General features: G+C 41.0%; 1 protein-coding gene across 2 annotated transcripts in view; it reads right to left on the reverse strand.

The window, feature by feature from the left end:
• The window catches only part of sema3fa (sema domain, immunoglobulin domain (Ig), short basic domain, secreted, (semaphorin) 3Fa), a 46,202-nt gene that overhangs the window by 5,951 nt on the left and 18,957 nt on the right, over positions 1 to 21,294 (reverse strand). For both annotated transcript variants that reach the window (XM_039612482.1, XM_031757581.2), the window contains 8 exons: positions 13,000 to 13,160; positions 12,852 to 12,914; positions 10,475 to 10,594; positions 9,008 to 9,097; positions 7,937 to 8,030; positions 6,523 to 6,642; positions 5,037 to 5,176; positions 3,933 to 4,047 (listed from right to left, as the gene is read on the reverse strand). In XM_039612482.1, coding sequence (XP_039468416.1) covers positions 3,933 to 4,047; positions 5,037 to 5,176; positions 6,523 to 6,642; positions 7,937 to 8,030; positions 9,008 to 9,097; positions 10,475 to 10,594; positions 12,852 to 12,914; positions 13,000 to 13,160 — 903 coding nt within the window. The remainder of the gene's footprint in view (positions 1 to 3,932; positions 4,048 to 5,036; positions 5,177 to 6,522; positions 6,643 to 7,936; positions 8,031 to 9,007; positions 9,098 to 10,474; positions 10,595 to 12,851; positions 12,915 to 12,999; positions 13,161 to 21,294) is intronic.

The raw sequence follows: 21,294 nt of genomic DNA on the forward strand, positions 1-21,294 counted from the left end.
TAGAGAAAAGTGCAAGGAAAAACAATAAGAAGGAAAACTGAAATAAATTTAATGCAGACAGGTAGAGCAGAAAAACACCCAGTTCCATTTCATGGTTTTTCATCAATGGAAAAGAAGAAACAAGTTCTCAAATCACTTGTTTGAAAAGGCCTTGGACAAAAAAATACCCTATAGTCAAAAGTCTTAAGAAAATACCAATTTCAGTGAATAGCCACGAAATCCTAGCCTTTCTTTTTATAACCCATAGTTATCTGAAAAGCTGAAAACAAGCAACAATAAGAGTGTGGATCCGCCTGCTCAGATTTCTCGCTCAAATATCAACTGACTGAAAGTAAGAAGCAGCATTTTAAAGAGCGAAAAGAAAGTTATGCATGTGGAACTGAAGGTGAAATGTAATAACACACGCTTTAATCTCTGTACCCTCAACTTTACTCAGCGTGCATTGGATAAACAAGAAGAAGCTTAAATCCACATGGCTTGCATAAAAACATCATTCCTGACTCTGCAGAGCTCCTTAATAAACAAACTCCCTTTTGATCAGGAGTTTAAAATCTTTTCAAACATAAAAAAAAATCTCCTTACATGCCAAGGTATGAAAATGACAGGTAATGGCTCCCCGCTTAAGCAAAAAATTAACTTTTGCAAACACTGCAGAAATTCATAACCCGTCCGACGCCAGTTTGACAGACCTCCTGGCTATAGAACGAGCGCAGTAAAAAAGAGAAAAGTCATAAATCGGTGACGAACTGGAACAAGTTGCATAATTCAAACTTTTGTTTCTGATGTGTCAGATCAGACAGAGTCTCAGAGGCGCTCTCAGCATCACATTAGCAGAGAAACATCTTTAATTGCTGTAAGCGCAGAAAGAACACAAAGGGCTGGGCTAAATAAGGTGCTGTGCAGTAAAAATAAAAGTGCAGGTGAATTATGCACTCAGTAAACAGTCACTGTGGGGAAGAAAGACTGTCAAATAAAGACAGATTGTATATTATTATCTCCCTAATACCCACTCTGAAAGATGTGCACCTAAAATGTGTTCTTAGAATGTCCAGTCGAAATGATTGCTGGGGAAATTTAAAAACAACCACCCTCCCCCTCCTCCAAAAAATACATGAAGAGTGAGGTTGTTTTATGGAGTTCAGTCACTAAAAAAAAATAGATTTAACTGAAGAAAACAAAAAAGAATATTTCTCTCCATAATTACATTTTGGAAAAAGGCAATAAAACCTTATAGGTCACAAATTAATTCTCCTTTTTGTCTGGCAGACATTTTTCATCACTCGTGTCTATGTGCCTCTTTCTCTCTGCTTTTATATTCCTCTTCTCCCTCCTCTCGGCAAAACACTGAAAGCTTTCTCTTCTGTTAGCCTCACCATCTGAATCTACTCCACTCTCTCCCCCGAGTCCTCATACAACCACTCCGATGCCTCTGCTGGGCTCCATCAGGACCAGCAGGACTGGAGACAGAATACATTTTTACCAGACTGTCTGTGGTTGTGGGAAGAGCGACCACAGAGCTGTGGGATGTTACATTGCACCTCAGGACTCAGAATGACCTCATCACGAGTGCTCATCTGCACCGAGGCTACAACTGACATGCCGTACAGTGGATGGACCGCTAAAAGTACAGCAACACTGACAAAAGAGTGCTTTTCTGTCACAGACACTGAGTGCTCTTAACACACAACTAACATCTGCAAAGCCTCATCACCGCACAAGATAGGCCTACTATAGATTCAGCTCATACCTGCACTGTCGCTGGATGAAATGTTTAATACTACTGTCAAAATTTACCGTGGACCGGCTTAGATGTTGAACTCAGGCAAAGTACAAATATAATCAGTTCAAACGGTGTACAAAGCCGGGTTTTGAAAGACTCAGGCATGAAGAAGGGTGTTTTGTTGGTGGTGCTTTATGTTGCTGAACGCAAGCCTGCACACTTTACACATCAAGGCCATTATCTGAGTTGTAATTGGTTACAGAAAATGCACCCTCTGGTGCTTAAAGTTTGAAGCCAATGCTACGTTCCAAAAACTGGCGTTCCTGAAAGGGAAGCTAAAACAGATAATCAATCCCTATAGACCCCCATGTCAAATTGCATAACTCTAAGACATAAATAAACACATCTACTGCTAAATGTTTTGGCATTTTCCCTTATCACAACTGCAGGGAAAGCTGTATAATTGAGTTAAGGCTTAAAATTCTAAGTGTTGTTTTGCCTTGTTCAGCACTGTACTAAAAGACACTTTAAAGAGTTGGTTATTCAGGGTTTTCTGTAAATTCATTTTAAGTACTGTATCAGGTAATAATAGTAATAATAATCTTACTATAATGATCATAATGTATGAGCATATCTCATTAATCGATTTCCATGAAACTTTATAAACTATCTAGGGTACCAGGGTTATCAACATCTGTCTAGGTATTTAGGACACAGCAGTCCTTACAAATTATATACATTATGTGTAGTAGCTAATCCTAAAACGCATGGCACATTACATGCACATTATGTGTATGTGTACATTTTGCTTAACTTTTTAGTGCAGTGGCACTTTGCGGGTCACTGGGATGTGTTGCGATGCATATCTGTAAATAAGTGTTCCACAAACATGATGTTAATAGTGCCTGTAATTTATAATATGTAGCTCACAAAGAAGAAGAACAATAAATATATGTCCTTATTGTCCATTTTTTTCCATGTTTATGAACAGGAATTTTTGTCATCTCTTGATAAATTATAAATTAACATACATGTCTGTGTTTTCATACATAAGCTAAGCGAACAGCAGGCCTGGCAAAAACAGTCTGTAGTACTTAATAATAATATTGGATAGGTGCAAACTTGGACTATCAGAACTTCCTGTTTCACTGGGGGCACTCACAAGGCAATTCAGACTGTATGCACACATGGCATAAAGGCGATTATAGAATTTGTTTTTGTGCTGTAGTGAAATATGTTTTTCATTACTGTGAAAATAAGTTCCCAGCAAGCAGAAGCTAGTCAATGTAGTAAAATAAAATGTAAGTGCTGCTCATTCCACCTGTCATTACAATGTTAAGGATACTACAAATCCCTCCTTAATCCCGTCAGTCATGTGAGGCTGTGATGATCCACAATGTGCTGGACTGATTTCTGCTGCTCATTACTTTGATTACTCTGTATGTGTGTCTATATGGTTCCTTTTTCTAAAAACAAGGCTGTGAGACACTGATGGTGCTTGAAAGCAGGCCGATTACATTCTGACATTATGGACATTACCTTTTTAGGATGACACCTACTTTACAAGAGGTTCAAAGGAATATACATGTCAAGATTAACATGTATGAGTCAGTGATACCTTAATCTAAAGCTGCAGCTTCTCGGGGATTCTTCCTGCTATTGCAGCACGTAAGAAGAGATGTGCTAAATGCTGTTGGATGTGTGTCGCCTGGGCTACAGTACAGTAAGCTGCTGGCCCACACGCACCGCACCAAATGCCGAGTACATGTGGATTAACATCATGGAGAAAGTATGCAAAGCAAATGTGAAGAGAACTCTACAAATGATGAAGTTGTTGATACGGAATCTGTCAACAACAAGTCCATCTGCAGGGCCTTGTTTTGAATAGTCGCGGTTACGCAGCCATTTAAGAATTCTCACTTTCCATCTGCCAGGTTTTCTGTGAGGTCAGCGATGCATTCATTATGTGCTTTACATTAACTCCTACCAAATGCACTATACGGTCCCTGACTTGTGTTAACTGAGCTGTAAAATGCAACATGCAACACGTTTTGAAAGAAAATGGTTCATTTCTCTTTTAAATATGCAAACTTAAATTTTAGGTTTAGAGTGACTACCGGTGATGCGATGCGGTGTTCAAAATCCAGAGATGAAAGGGAGCATTATAGAAGCTCTAAAAGGGTCAGGGATGCTGGGAAATAATTCAACTTACTTAGTTCATCAAAGTGTGTCTCAATGCCATCAGCTCCGGGCACTGAGCAGATGAGACGAGCCTTTAGAAATGTGCTCCACTTGTTCACCAGACAGCAGTGTCCACCGTCATCGTTCTGAAAAGCAGAGACACACAGGAGTCATTCTCACACTGTCCAAAAATTACTCAACGGGATGAGCTTGAGCAATATCTGACCAACAGCTGTTTGGAACAACTGGTCTGTATAAATAAAGACTTTATGTTTTAGCTTGGCCAGTCTTCACAAGGCGGTCAGAAAACCTTTGCTACTGAGGTAAAGAACTGGGATGATACATGAAATCAGCGCATTTCACAGTCAGAATGATTTGTGGGTTAGAAGAATAAAATTTAATGTTAGTTTTTATCTACTGACAGTTACAAGGAAAAAAAAAGGTTTCCAAGTTTCTTGTGAGCTTTTAAATATTAAATTAATATTGTCCAGAAACTTGACTTTAATCTTTTTGGAGGATATATACTTTATTTAACCTCTAAAATATTCAAGACTGTTAACACACAAGATGTGAGAAAAACAGAGCAACTTTTTAGAGAAAAAATAACCAACCACTGTGAGACTGTAAGGATGCTGAAAGTAGCATTTAGCTCTAAGCCTCCTAGAACAGCTAGACTGTCTTGTTTTTTCATCTCTTTTGAATTACACACTTAAGGGATGCAGCTTGCAAACACAGAACCCTTCAGAGAGGCATTTTTCTGAAGTCTACGTGCAGATGCTTTGAAAGTTTTGAACACAGCTCAATTGTTTGTGTGTCTACAACACTACAATGCTAATTAAACACAGGCTTTGCAAAGATGTCTCTGTATGCCTACAGACGTGGATTAAAGTCAACCCTGCTCTTCAAACCTTTCACCCTGAGGAAAAGAAATAAAGGATCTCAAACTTAGCCTTTGAGGCAAATGACAAATACTTTGCTAAGCATCACTCTGTTGTACATAGTAATTATTAGTCAGAAAACAGTTTCTGATGATCATAGGGGACTTCCTTTATGGGCCTCAAACTGCCAGCAGAGCATAACTAACCATTACGGAGACACATAAACATTAAATTTGATGACTGGTGTGATAACTCACCAGGCAGATCCGCCCTATCCTGGACTGCGTCATGGGACTCTGGCCCATCTCAGATGCTTTCTCGCGGAAGAAGAAGTAGAGTTTATCGTCATTCTTTTCAGCACTGTCTGGAATGAGGTGTGCATGAACAAATGTGGGATCTGTAGACAAAAAAGGAAAGAAAATGTTCAATGGGAGTCTTGGAAAATACATTACGTGTGCAGACAAAATATTTAATACCTCTTTACAGCCACAAAAGTGTTTTTCAAAATGTCATGATGTCACACTGAAAGTAGCCTCCCATTAAACATTTTGTGAAATCACGTGCGGATTTTAGAGTTGTGGCCAAACGTGCCGTGTGAGGTCACAGTGACCTTTGACCACCAAATCAAATCAGTTGTTCCTTCGGTCCTCGTGAACCTTTGTGCCAAATGTCAAAAAGCTTCCTAATAGCATTCAAGAGAAAAGAAGAGGGACATCCTGACCATGGCTGTATGTTGACTTTGTATTCTTTAGTTTACACATGGGTACCTGACCATTGTTTTAAGATAAACAAGGAAAACTGTCAATTATCAAGAAAAAGAAAAATACTTGAGATCTTGAAAATCTTGTTTCATTTAGCATCTTAACCCTTCGAAATAAAATGCTTTTATTTATTTTTTTTATTAATACTGTTATGGGCAAAATAACAGCAGCCTAAAGACTAAACAGCACTTTGACACTCTAAACTTGCCCCTTTATTTCTTCCTAGTGACAATGCTCAATATGGCATCACAGTGTGCTCCCGCTGGCTGATTCACTGGGTCAACACTGGACACGCAACACAGAGTGCCCCTCCCCACTGTGACAGACCAGGGTCCCAAATGAGGACAAACCAAACCAAGCGGAGGGGGGATAACCAGGAACCATGTAATGGGGGAGGGGGGATATCTGTGACATCTCACATGGCTGATTAGCAGGACTCAGGTGTCCCGATTCAGTGAACCACTGCCAGGGGATTGTTGTCAGGGCAACAGGGTCAGAGGAAAATCTGGGAGCCTGCAGGATTCGGGGGGGGGTGGGGGGGGGATGCTGTGACTGATTTGGCCATATCAAATGAAAGCTCTCGAACAGCATTTATGTCACTGAGCCAATCACAGTTCATTCACAAAGCAAAGGCTACTCTGAGTCATTATTGACTTGCGCTAATTTTCTCCTGCAACTACACTATTGACCCTGTTGTCAGACTCCGCAGGCATGCAGTGAACAGTTAGTGTAGTGAATGGCATGCTTTGAGTCAATTGATCACTGAGTCAACTGAAACTGACTGGAAAGCAAACTTTCTGAAAAGACATATAGGATTTGACTATCTGCAGGATGGTATTTAACCCCAAGGCTTAACTTGGTAACCTAAAACATTACAGTAATGATCTTAAGAAACTGAGGAGTAAATAAAAACTGGTCTACAGCAAAATGAGTCAAGGAAGTAAATCCTGGATGCAGAACAAGCTGTGAGTTGAGACATTACCATTCAACCATCTGGAGTTGTACTGATCAGTCCTCATGGCTGTCTGCTTCCCCAGTGTACGGAAGATCGCCGAGTCTGTTCCCATGAAATCAATGTACACTCCTGCATACAGCTCTCCATCTGTCAATCACAGATGAAATGCCAAGGTGAAGTCATGATGGATGAAAACATTTTCATGTTATACAGAACATGCTATCTACCATGCCAGAACTTCATTAAAAAGTGACGCCATCCCTCTAGATTTCACCAGCATCTGACTGATAGCACGCACGGCAGCTGTGGCCATTCAAAGGCAGGAATTTTAACTCAGGACAGTGCCAAATTAAAACACGTTCAGTCTGATTAAACTCAGCTCACAGGTGTCTGTGTCACGTTTCAGACAAAAATGCTATTCTCATAATTACTGTACTCGTGCTTATTGGGCTAATCAGTGTAATTTGATAGAACAGCTGCAATTACAAAGTTAGCTTCACATCAGACAGATTCATGGCGTATAGGTTAGAGATCAAGGAAAGCCAGTCAGATTTTACATGTTTGGCGTAAACAGAAACTTTCTGTGCAGCACCTAGAAAAAAAAAAAACAGAAACTCGGAGCATTTGCTTTCTATACTGTGAACCTTATGAGGAGCGAAGTGGAGGCATAGCTTGTGAAAGAGTAGTGTAAAAAAAATCCTAAATCTTGCACCAGGGAAATTCCACCTTCCTGTTGTGTCAGTGCGGTATGCCTCTGCCCTGCCAACTATGTGAGACGACATTTAGATGATTTTTTTGGTGTTACAGTTTTGCTTGGGTCAGCTGTAACTGAGTTGACATGGCACAGCAAAAGAGAGAGAGACGCTCTCCGCCTTAGTCCTTCACGCATACGTATGCACGCTTGAGCACATGCACACACAGAGGGCAGGAGGTCACTGACCTGGAGCCATGTCTAACCACCTGTAAGCAGCTGATAACAAAAGACCACCCAGTGACATGAGAGCGCACACGTCCATCTGACCAGCTAAATGACCACACCGACGTATCTGCAGACCTGCTTAGACTTGAAACAGCTGACTGACTAATGACTGAGATGGTTATCAGTAAATTAATTTACTTGTGTACATGTGATCATTCATCGACTTTCAGTGTTTAGTTTTGAAATACTGGTTAACTTCAACACAATTTAAAGAAAAAAATCCGAAAGCTCTCTTTATTTGCCCTTTTTTTTTAAAATGAACAATTAACTAATTAAAAGAAGAGTTTATCATCATGCACAACCGTCAAAAGTCTCCTTTAAATTCAGTAACACAGCGCTGCAGTGTCAGAGTGATCACCAGCAGTCCCATTCAGCAATACAAACCAAACACAAACTGCAGATCTTTTATGTCTTTCACGCCTGCACACGTCGTTGGAAGGAAAAACAAAAGCTGATACTTACTGATCAAAGCCGAGACGCTGTTCAGCTTAGGGTCAAAGGGACATTTTCCTTTCCCAGAATCCACTTTACCAGGTTCAAGGCGGAAAATGTATTCCTGTAATGGTAAAAGGTGAAGAAAAACATTAACCACATGGTAACAGATTTATTATGTTTAAGGAACTTTGTTTGTCTGAGTGTGTGTGTGTGTTGGGGGGGGCAGTTTGGCTATATCATTTACTTTGGAAGACTTAGAAGTTGAAAAAAAAGGCAAAGGCATCATCAAACTAATGTGATCAGTTGGTTAAGTTGGTAATAATGATTAAGTGTGAGTGGTGACCCTATAGGCAGCTTAAATGGCTCTGCTAATGGGAACAAATAGTGCACAAAAGCGGTTATCAGTCGATGGCGAGGTGGAGGAAAACGCTGACAGCAGTTCAAAACTCATCCACCATGCTTCTCATGTTAGTGGCTCAAACAAGAATTCATTATTCCACAGTGCAAGAGGACATGTTGTAACATCTGTGTCAACACTGGGTACGTGTCTACATGGAGGTTATTCAGGCACTTCAAAGCTCACTGATGATGTCTGACAGGTAGGAAATATGTAAGGAAAAAAAAGATGTGAAGCTGTGTTTGTAACCTGAGCTTGGATATTGTTTTTTAGTAAGAAGATACAGTATGACTCATAAATATGTGTGTGGTGATGAAAACGCTACCATTTGTGTAAATCAACGAAGATGACAACCGTGGTTTGGGTCAACGATTTTGTGCATTTGTCTGAAAACTTTAGTGAAAAATGAGCATTTTTTCCCCGCATGTTTTGTTTGTGTACATTTGCTGCTTAATACTGCAGATAAAGGTCTGAAAAAAAATACTAGTCATTAACAGGATGCAGAACGTTTTTGTTCTCACAGTTCAGTTTTGAAAGCAGAGTTGATTGGAGGCTCAGTAGTTCAGCAAGCTGCCTCGATAACCCAAGATATTTAAAAGAAGAAATCTCTTTGTAGTTATGCTTTCCCCGTATTATTTCCCCCAACTGTAATAAAAAAGTACTCCAGGTGGGCATAAAACTCTACAAAACTTTCAGCCCACCTTCGCCTCCAAAGGCTGTGATGTAGCGCTGTAGTCTGCTGCTCGACTTGTTCTCCCTCCAGATTGGGATGCCTGTTGGTAGTGGAACCCCTAAAAACAGAGACATGGCACAATGGCCATCTCATTACCGACGTACAACATCCCAGATTAAAGTCAACTGATGCCGACCATGACATAAAAAGAAGAGTAAATATGTCAGAGCAAAAAGGATTGGACAAAAGAAGTCGAATGAAAGAAAAGTAGCTCTTAAAGATGGAAATACAAATGTGAGTGGGTCAAAGTGGAGGTCAAAGGTGATTGAAGAGAGCCTGATGAGTGACAGTGATCGTTTGATACCCATGTGCGATTAGACTCAGAGACATGCAAACGCAGCTGTAAAGCATGCAGGTTATACAGAACACATTAAATAGCAAACAACATATACACTGAATATAATCACATCAACATATGAGAAAATATGTGTACGCATGTCCACAGTATAACTGTTATTAGCAACCAAACTAAATGTTCAGGGTTTTTTACACTGTTTGATGTGGAGCTCGTCAGGCTGCAGAGAAAGCTGTGAAGCAGCCTCAAAAAGTCACAAATGCTGATGCAGTTAAAGGAAAACGTTTGCAGTTACGAAACAAAGTTTGGGCATGAACTGGGGATTAAAAAAGGTGTGAAGCTCTTTGTATAAGACGGGGAAGAATTTCTGAACAACTGGTTTTTGTTTACATCTACTGTTACTGAGAAAAATCTTTACAGTGTGAAGTAACATAGCGTTTGGGCCTTAGGGGAGAAACTGAATGACAAGAGACAGACTGACCTTTACATTGAAATCTGAAACCCTCCATTTGAACAGTGAGACTAAACAGGCAGAGCGGTGAATGCAAGTGTGTCGACTATAACTGGGTAGGCAGCTGCCGCAGCTCTGCGTGGCCATCGAGTGAGGGAGGGATGGAGGAAGGGACAGAGGGAGGGGTGAGCTACAAGGCTGATGATGGATGAGAGGCTCCATCAGTAATGATTGCCTTTCAGAGGTTTTCAGCAAGACAGCAAGACAGGCCACAGGGCCACTGTGTATAAAGAGGTGAGGGTGGGGATGGAGGACCACAAGCAGAGGTATTTTCTATAGATATAGTGTCATCATGATATTCACAATGGCAAGAGAAGCTTATAGCCTCAATGGCCCCTAAGCAGCAGCACTTAGCTGCCTTACTAACTTCAAGTTTGTAATATTAATGGTGATCTGGAGAGGACTAACCATGAGCTTTTTTCTTTGAGTCCTCCAGACCGTGAAAGAGTGCAAATCGATGAAAACTAATACGCAGAAAATGATGGAAGAGAAGCAAAGGCCATGAAACTAAAGCGCGAGAGCAGGAGGAGCGTCTCTGACCTGAGACTGATCGACTGATATGGTTCTTTAAGAGCGAGAGAGGAGAGGTCAAAATGTCTCCATGGATGCCTGGCTGTGTCTTTGGTTACCTGTGACCTGCGTCCTCGGTCGACATAGGTGCAGATGGGGTTGTAGGCGCCTGTCCCACACACATACAGGTGGGTCCGGTTCCAGGGCTCAATCAGACGGATGAAGTTACCACATTCCCCCTGAGACAGCAAAACAAAACACAGACAGCACGAGATAATGAAAATGCAACAGATAAAGGGAGATGCTTAATATATAGTGCCCTATTGGTGGTTAATAACTCCTCTGTCTGCCTTCAAAACATCACATCTATCACTTCCTCTGCTGGCTGGCTTTTGTTTGGCAGCGCTGTTCTGCTCTCTGTGTCAGGCTGGCTCTAGCTTCCAATCGGACCAGACTCTCACAGGGAAAATGTTTCCAAACACCATTTAAGTGTGTGGCTGAAACCAAGGAAAGCAGCGCCTCTGAGATGTTAAGTGTGGTTGCTTCAGGGATTGAGGTTAAACCCAATTCAGTGTTCTGTCAAATTTGACAAATGGGAAAGATTTTGGTTAGAGCAAATAAGAGTGCTTGAATGAAAAAATGGGAATAAATGAAAAGGTTTTGAAATCCAATTAACTTTTCTTTTTTTTTAGACAAACCATAAAGCCAAAAATGTGAAAAGCTCAACACTGATGGGCCTGAATTTAGAATTTTAATTTCTTAGTAGCGAAATTCAAGCAATGCCAATGTTTTCCTTTTTTGGACTAAAGACAAAGAGGTGCTCTCAGTGAGCACAGCTCTGTGCTTTCTAGGTTTTTTTCCAATCTGTTTGCCTGACCAGCTGTCTGCCTTCCTGGTCACAATCCACCAAATCAAAATTCGAACTACAGAAATGTTCAAGCCGATAAGCTCTGTTCAGATTTGTCTGTCTTGTTTTCTGCTAGTGACAGCTGGTGAAAAAGAAAGGATGAACCAAGTAGATAAAAAAGATTGTATGCAGGATGGGGGATGAGCCATTTTGGCAGATTTTAACAGCATGACAGATGCACAAGTCAGAGGTTTCAGAGGATGTGTTTTTGTGCGCGTGTGTGTTTACGCATGTGGGCCTGTGTGTATCATTCAGGGCACAGTTGTGCTCCCCCACAGAGAGCACAGTGGGGCTGATTGCCTTTGACCTCCTGCCTGAACCAACATCCCCTCTGAATTGCTTCTGAATTGTCATCATTTGTCATTCACTAAAGAGCGGCCAAGACTGCTGCGATGTCTTGCAGTAGCCGGTCTTATCTCTTATTCTCTTATTCTACTGATGAAATTTCGAACCCATCCCCTCACACACATACACAGACGCTGATACAGGCGCATATGAACATACGTAGGCCAATGTAGCCAGAGGCGCTGGGAGGCGTGGGTCACCAGACGTGCATAAATGAACATTCTAGTAGGATAAACAGCTGCCTGAGCTTTATACCAGCAGGAAGAGAAGGATTATTATCCACAGCCTCATCAAACTGTTGGTGCACACTGACTGTGCCGTCTCTCACCCCTAGCATGGATAAAACAAGTGCATATGTGTGTGTTTGAGGGTAGGAGGGGGAGCAACGTGTGAACGAAATCAAAGGAGAGGAATCTGGTTTTTAAATGAATTTCAATGATGAGTTTCCATCCCTGCGTTGTGGGGGCTGCACAGGAGGTGCAAGGAGATGTCTGAATGTCTCTGAACCCTTTTAAGACTTCATACGGGTCTGAGGCTTCCAGTGACCGATTCATTTTGGAAGCTTGTCTGAACAACAAAAGGTAAAATGATTACGGTGTGGAAAGAAAGGAAAATAATAATAATAATTTGGCATTTCTAGACTGGTGCATTGAAGGATGGCTATTTTTTTGCAAGATTCAAGTTCCTGCTTCAGCTAAATTGGTGGCATCTGTATGCAATTAGCTATCAGGGATTCAGAGGCAGTAAATAAGAGCTTCATAACTAGTCACACATTTGGAGGAGCTTGAAAATGTCCTCTGTTAACCCCAGTCCAACATTAAAATTGGGAGCATCACCAAAAAAGACAGGATTAAAACACACTGTTAAATTTGAACAGGGGTAACCCTGGAAACAAAGTGTGATACCCGTACAGCTATCTTTATAAACTGAGTGTAGGATCTGAATTTCTTTTAGTTTTAGACACTTTTTAAATTTCGGGTTGAAGTCCAGCTGAAGTCTGAGTGCTACTGAATAAACACATTAAACGCATTATAAGGATAATTGTAGCATGGTGTCTCCAGAAGCTATCACTTATACTACGCTAGTGTGCCTTCTGCGCTAATGATTGATTTGAAAACTTGCAACAACCAAAAATTAAGTATTTAGATGAAAATCAATTAACAATAGTAAGTTTTTAAAAATGAAACCAGAAAATGTTTGGGATTTTTGATTCGTCAGAATTGCTTTTTCTTTTAAATACTTACATTGATGTCTTTCCCTGACAAAACACATTCAGTCTTCCTTTGGGGGGCAACAGGCCAGTGGATCTGACAGTGAAAAATACACAAGCTGGTTAGCTGTAAACCCATGTCGAGCTTGGGCAGTTCAGTGTTTATGTAGAAACTTTCTTACTATGAGAGGCTCCTTGTTGATGTCATGTAGATCCAGAGAGAGTATATAATCTTTGCTGCCCACATACATGCGGTCATGGTCCTCGTCCATGCGAAGGATCCGATAGTCGGTTGAATTCAGCAAAAAGGAGAAGTGGTGAGCAGTGCCGGTAGACTTCAGCTCTATAAAGGGGCAAAAAAAGTGCAAAAATAAATGTTTTTGTTCATACTGAACCTGCAATTACTGTAGTAGAAAAACACACAATAAAACTGGAAAACCCAAACCACAGACATAGTCTCAGGAATTGTGTGTAGGCTGCCTTTTTCTGGCACACATACACACAAACACACAAAGTATGCTATTGTTAAAGACATGGCAACATACTAATGATGCCAAGCCTACCATCAAACTATCCTAGATTAATTTACAGATTATGTTTTTACCCCCCAATTACATCCTGCCATAATGGGGTTATGGTCAGACTAAATATGGGTATGGCGGGCTTGACTAAAGCAAGCAGACAAAAAATAACTCACGGGAATCCTAAATGAATGGCAACAGAGACGCAAAAGATCAGTCACAAGTTATGGGAACAGTAAGAAGTCAAATACCACGCTGTTTATTACAACAGGCCACATGGTTGATAATATTCAGGGCCATGGAGTCTGAACCTCAGTTCTAACAAGCTGTGAAGGGGATGATAGACTTTGTAACAATCTCCCCTGGTGAATTAGCCACGAATGAACCGATGTGCTCCCTGGGAAGCAAAACACCGCAGCATACTTTCCTCCATATCGCTGTTAAATCTATTTTGAAATGAAACTGATGGCTCACACACTGCACAGGGAGGCTCAGTGGTGTGAAAATGTGAGTTTCAGTACTGCTGTACAAAAAGCAGATTTCTCCCCCGGTCCTCTTATTATCTTTGGAGCACCTCTGATAAGTGTATCTGTTTCTCTTGTCTTTCAGACTTTGCTTGGGAAAGCTGAGATTGCATTTGTGCCGTTCTGTTTGTAGAGAAAGCCCAAGGATCCCATGGAAGGCCTGTTCAGGTTCCACTTTAATGGGACCGTACAAATGCTCTTATGCTCTGTGTAGCCAAATCTAAGAGTCACTGGAGATGAAAAAGACTCCATATGGCAGCTATAACGACTTTCCTTAACCCGACCGAGGAAGAAAGTCTTACTTAGGGAAATAAAAGACAGCATGAAGTTCTCCACCTGCACGGGACATGTGGAAATACTGACATGAATCCTCTCCTAGAGAGCTTCTTCGCTGTTGGTTTGCTGAGCTCCTTCAGAAACTGTGAAATGCTGCAGTCACGGTGCAGCATCATGGTACGCAGGTAGTAAACAGAAACAGACGTGCCTGTCACCCGTGTAATTCTCATAAGATGCCTCCAAACACATTAAACAGTTTAATAGTAACCCCGATATGCAATTTCGCCATGCTGTGGTGAACTTACACGTCAGGGATTTTATTTTTAAGTCTATTCTGTTCCCCGAATCCTGAAAAAGCATTAAATCAGAAATAAGAAGAATATTTTCTGAGGTTTGATTTTTTCAGTGTATTTGAGGGTTTCCAGGAAACACTGCCATGTGTAATCCAGGATTACTGTATTCATGCAAAAGTCGCACTCACAAACACATAGATAGCATCCTAAGACAGTCGAGCACCAGACTTGTTCTATAAACATCTTCCATCCTCGTCTGCTAGTCAACTAAACACAGCATGTTATCTGCTGTGGCAAGCCCAGCAGTCAAACGATACTGGAACTTCAGCCGTGACCCCACATTTATCACCTCTGCACTTAGATCTACACGCACGGGCATCAGAAAGGGAGAGGACCGGCTGCAATAAATCAGACAGTTAGGTCACTGCAAACTAGACTAGACGGACAGACAGACAGACAACCTACTACATTACAAGTAAACATTCGACTAAACATATCACCTCTTAATAGCAACCAGCTTCAAGTATCTGACAGCCTGTCATCTTTCTCTCTTGTGAATCTCCCATCCAGGATCACTGGATCGATGTGTTTCACCCCAAAGCAAATCAAATTTCATCCTGTCAGAAGTGACCTAATTAATCCAGATGTGGGGAAAATGACCAGTCAATTGTATACTAAAAAAGCTGCACTGGGAAAACTGAACAGGTATTAATATGGGAACCATGATTTAACAGATATTAACTGAGATACCTGCCCAAGATTATATGTCATTCACACATCACCAGCATGAATTTCCCAACATCTACAGCACATCAGACTCATTCCATGTGCTGTGGATGTTTGTCTACATAAGAACTACAGCTCCTTCAGATTGAAATGGTGGATGAAATAATTTCTTATGTAATAATAAACTCTTGGAAATCATTTATAAGATATCTATATTGCATAAAGTTAAAACTCACAGGCCTAAAACACTCTTAAATTACAGTATTCTCTTTTTAAAATTCTGGCATATCTCAGTTATTGTGCTAAACTATGGGGTAAAGTATATGACATCAATTTAAAACCCTTAACAACAATTAGGACAGCACACAAGGTGGGTTCAAGATATCACACAATCTGAACTCCATTAGTAAAACTCCATGATCTGTTTGACTTGAAAATATGAGAATTATGTTCAAAGCAATACGTGATTACCTTTTGCGATTTATAGAAAATGGCCAGTTCAGTAGATCAGTTTAAAGTCGTCATGTTTATTTTGTTTCTCTCTTTTGAGCTTGTGAATGAACTCAGCTCAACTCAAAATACGATGCCTGTCAGATTTCTAAAGCATACTGGCTCCTCTCATCCTGACATTTTAGTCGGTGCAAATGACGTGGCAAGCTTTCACAAAGAAGAAACATTACATCCCTGCAAGGTGAGACACGCTAAAACACATTTACCTTGAAATAATGCCTGAGGTGTGGTGAGATTAGTGGTGAAGTATGGTAACAGTCCACCTCGAACCACACATACACTCTATTGTCAGCACAAATTCATCTTCTCAAAAAGCATTCCTGTGTGTTAAGGAGCTCAGACTAAATGGTCCTTTGAAGCAAAGAAAAACACTCCAAAAAACAACCAAAAACAGACATTTAACATGGACTTAAATGGCTGAATTTACCACCAGCTGGTACATTCAGCAATGATAGGGCACAAGTGCAATGATAGTGCACCAGGTCCTGCGGTTTTTTAAAAGACCACAGAACCTCGTGTATATCACCCAACTTCCCAGCAAGGTCTTTGTAATCACTACCAGACAGTCAGGCAGGCAGAACAACATTGTCTTTTTCTTTCTCTATGACCTTTCTCTAATTGTCTTCAGTTTGTTGAACAAAACTCAATCGACTCTGCAGAAATGTGAATAACACAGACTAGTCAACTGACCTTTAGTTAGTCACCTACTGATGTGATCCCTCTGCTCTGCTCTGAAGCTAAGGTATATAAGCTTTTATATACTTTATATTTTTATAGGCTAGGATTTGTACCATGGTGTGTTGTTCCTGGATCAACCCTCAAAAGGACATAAATGGCCCCTGTTTTGTATCTATAAAGAGATAATGCAACACGTACCACACAGACACCACTACTGCTTCTTTAATGCCTCTTTCAGCTTAAGCCCCTTCCTCACAATCAATCTGCACTTAGTACGAGGTAGCAGGCAACAGAAAATCCCGCATACCTGCCCAGGCATTCCCGGCATGTGGTCTAAATTTCCAAATTTACTTATGTTCACATTCTCCAAAAGTAAAGGTGTGGTTCTACCTTGTTGCAGCTTGTCTGCAGCCAAGCGTGCAAGGATGTGTCCCTAAAAGTAACTTTATATATAAGACTGTCTGTAAAACTTCCTTGACTAGCGCTGTAATTAATCCCCTATAAACAGCTGAACTTGCTTTGCTGTAACCATATCGACAATCCAAGTTGTGCAAGACTACGCTCTTTCACTTTTATCTGTTTAGAGTCCCAATAGGATGATCAGCTTCATTGGTAAGCATTTGTTAAGTGTGGTGATAGTAATTAAGCATAATGACTGCAAGCAAGGAAACTAGCTAGTCTGTGACCGTCAAATGTTCCACTAGAATTAGTGTGGTGTGGTTGTAAATCTCAACCATGTCTTAAATTTTGTTAAGACATGACCTTTGAACATTGGATGCAACTTTTTTTTGTTTAAGCCAACTTTTTTTTGCAAGCTTTTAATATTTGTGTAAATTTAGCACAAGCCAATCACATACTATGAAGTCATACCGACCTTTGACCACCAAATTATGATTTCTTCATCTTTGAGTCCAAGTGGATGTTTATGCTAAATCTGAGGAAATTCCCATAAGGCATCCAAGAGATACCACATTTAGGAGAAGATGACAACACGATGCACCACTAAATGTCCACATATACTCACTTCACCTTATCGCCGTATAAACAAAAAGTGGTTTTAAAAGGAGGAATACACTGTACATAGCCACTACTCGACATCAAATTATAGCAAACAACTTCCAGTAAAACAAAAAAATTCTGTGTTGCTGTTTGAGCACAAATTAAACAAACAACGACAGCATGTTTATTTGTGAGCTTATAGCCACATTATAAACATACTGGAATTCAGGCCGTTTCACTAAGCTAAACTCATCTGCTGCCCGTGTGACACACCGATATGATAGAAGAAGTGTCAATATTTTTTGAGCAAACTTACCTTTAAAAAAAATATCTAGTTCTAAAATAAATAAAAATTCGCTGTGGATTAGCCGCGTTACTTTGGAAAACACTGACACACTTGCCATTTAGGTTCAAAGACTTTAATCTGCTTGAAGATGCATGCAGTCTAGGACTTTCTTTCATTCAGTGCATCTCTCAAGTGAATATTGAATGTCTGGGGCCAGTGTATCTTTGTGTGTTAGCAAAGAATGGAGAGGTCATTGGGGATAAAAGAGCATCTGAACAGCGGTGGGAATGCTTATCAGCTCAACCCGACTCGGTGTTTGTCTTTCGTGTTTGCCTCAGTTCAGAACCTCATAATCAGCTTCTCACCACCCTTTGGGGTAAGGTCTATTGACTCACAACACATGTCACTGGAGCTGATTGCTGCTTACCTGCGCCTGTCAAGGAGAAATAATTGGCACCAGATTACATCTTATTTTAGAGCTTCCGGATGCTGTCACTCAGATGCTCTTCATGCTTGTCTGCTACTGATACACGGTATTAGTGTGTGTGTGTGTGTGTGTGTGTGTGTGTGTGTGTGTAGGTGTGTGTGTGTGTGTGCTCACAGAGAAAGAGGTAGAGCTCTCTGATCCTCACATCAAATCAGAGACACCTGTCTCCCACTGCACAAATCGAAGGCAGGGAAAGATTGATTTAAGTTCACTTCCTGAGTGGAAATGAGAGATTATAACAAATCTATTTCTGCTGTTACAGATGACAGAAAAGGTTAATTAAAGCACATGGGAGAAGAAGATCCCTGGTTCAGCTGACAGCAAAGGTCATGCAGTTTCTCTGTATCTGGCCCACAAACCTGACCTTTGTTAAAGTTGCAATATATGATCTCTATATGACGTGATCAGAAACAAGAACAACTACATCCAGAGACTGAAGAGGATTGACTTGCCTTATGGCTTTTGAACCTTCAGACAGAACAACAAACATTAATCAGTTATTACTGTTGATTTTTTTTTTTTTTTTTAAAAAGGTCAAAAAGCAAAAAGAAACTTCAGGCTTTTTTTAAACACAGTGCAACGGTTTTGATTTAAACATATTTAAAGAACCAATACAAACACTCGAGGCGGTTCCCGGCCCAGAATGCTGGCTTTTCTCTCTGTACGCAGTGCCACAGACAGCTGTCCTCAGCAGAGGTGAGGGTGAAAGGTTAAAGGACATGAGGGTTCTGTGGTGAAAGCTCACAGTGGCCTCCTTACATTCAGCAGAGCTGGGTGGTCATGATGACGTTTGGGTGGGGCGCTTAAAGAGGATGGGACCGGTGAGAGGTGGGATATTGAAAAGTCTGAATGGGGGAGGGCACAATTTTGTCAAGAATTATTCATTATAGGTTTATTAATTGATTAGTTGAGAACAGAAAACTCTGCGATTATATCAGTAGTGTCTGGCTTTCTTAGTTTAGTCTAGCAGAAAGATGAATGGATATTAGCCAACTACAGCAGAAAACCTCTCGATTTCAAAATGTTGGTTGACAAAAAGTCTGCTTCTAGCCAAAAAACAAAAGATTCATATTCGTGCTGAGCTGCTACACCTTAAGGGTCTGCACTTCAGATCTGGCTGTCTCTCTTCCTCTATAACGCTAATCTCTAGATTTTAAAGAAAATGAGTGGTTGTTCCTTACTTTGGTTTTGGTTTTATGCCATAGCATTGTGCGCTCTTGTGGCTGGCTGCTGTATGCACAAATGTTTGTGTATACGTATGGCTGGGATGGTGTTTATGCTGTGATGAAGCTGTTTGTTGTTGTAGCTGTGCCATCGCTTGCAGCGGGCTGGTCGGGATGGCGGCAGTGGTCAGTGGTGACAACCTAGTTTAGAAGGATTATGGAGAGGGCTGAATAATGAGACAGAGCGGGTGTGAATGAGTGAAAAATCCTCCTCTCCCCTGCTGACCTTTGGCCTGGCACTTAGAATAAATACTCTCCCTCTTTGTCAGCTGCACTAACACAGAGCCAGATGTATAAAGATCTCTCAAAGGAATCTTCTCATTCCTATTTATAGTTTTTTCCTGATTCTTGATTTGATTAGGAAAATTTGCATCTTTCTCAAGCCAAGTTGTCAGTGGAGCGGTTCTCTTCCTGCTGACTTTAGCCAGAACTGAACAAAGTGTAATTTCCAGCATGTCTTTTGGCTTCCTTGTGTTGCAAGGTCATTGCCAGTATGCTGTTAGCTGGGGGCAATAAGAGGAGGGTAATTAGAAGGTAAATTTAGAGAGACCATTAGCAGCAAGTGTTGACTCAGGGTCTACTGGGGACAACTGCCACCTCTACCTTCTCTGGGTGTTCCACTCTCAGTCAAGCACTGAGAATCTACTCTATTCCCTATGGTGATTTTTCACCCACAACAGCAAATGTTGCGGTAGAGGAGTGAGAATGGAAGGAGGAGTCCCGAGGGTAGAGGAGGCTGACAGCGAACCTAAGAACTTCCATTTATCAAAGCAGGCAGGAGAGAGCCATAGAAACTCTGAGTCAAACTCTATGAAAGCTCCTCTGTACGGCCAAGGCAGAGAGGCTGAGACTCCTCTAGAGCTGCTTGAGGGCCAAAAACAAAGCTCACAAAAGCACACTGAGGCTCTTCAATTCTAATCATGAGTTGGAGTGAGGACGAAAACACCCTGATTGTCTGCCCAGCTACACACAAACACTGATTAGGACCTCAGCTGCCAGGTTAGTTAAAAACAAGAGACGGAAGAGAGACTTAAAAGTCAACAAAGTAATGAGCAAGTACGATCTTCATCAACAATATACAAACAGCACAAATACACAGAGATCAGCCACAACAACAAAAACACTGACGGCTAAGTGAATAGCTTAGAAGTGATTAACATTAATCATCTTGCATGCAATGTTCTGATGGGAACCTTTGGGTCCTGGCATTCATGTGGGGTCTACTTCTAGGTAGGTACCACCCACGTAAACACTGATGCAAAATAAACACACTCCTTTATGGCAGACAGGCCTCCAAGCTCCCGAGATCCCTATCTGATTGACCACGAGATGCACCTGAACAAGAATGATCCATGGAGGCCCTAACTCACAACTCAAAGGACCAAAACGATTCACTGCCAGCGTCAAAGTGCAAGACCCTCCTACGGGTTTGGACACATCACAGCTGTTGTGGCAACATAGGGTCAACAGATCAGTGTATTCCTTCATTGCCCAGGTAAAGTCTGTGTTTACATTTTTGTTTATGGAGACTCATTTTAGCATTTCCTTTATTTATTTATTTAGTTAGCATCTAAGAAACTATGGCTTAAACAATGTATTGGTGAACAATCCCTTGGTGTGATGGTCCTTGATATCAGCCTCATCAGAGGAACTGGTCACGCAGTCTGATGTAGTCCAACTCTAATATCTTGGACAGAAACTGGAGACTTTATTCTTCTTCTCTTCTGGAAATCCAGTTCACTCCACAGGCAGCCATATGTGGGAAGGTGGAGGCATACGTTTTTTTCAGCAAATCCTCCTAAAGGTTTATTGTAAGTGACAAAAATGTCTTGTAGCTGTAGAAATTGGGACTCTTGTCTCTCAGGGGGAATGGAGAAAATACTGTTGCATTGTTTAAAAACCACACAGTCCACAGAGGAAGGTGGTCAGACAGATTTGGGGGTCACAGGAAACC

This window comes from Oreochromis aureus, linkage group 5 (assembly GCF_013358895.1).
Source record: "Oreochromis aureus strain Israel breed Guangdong linkage group 5, ZZ_aureus, whole genome shotgun sequence".
Taxonomy (NCBI): Eukaryota; Metazoa; Chordata; class Actinopteri; order Cichliformes; family Cichlidae; genus Oreochromis; species Oreochromis aureus.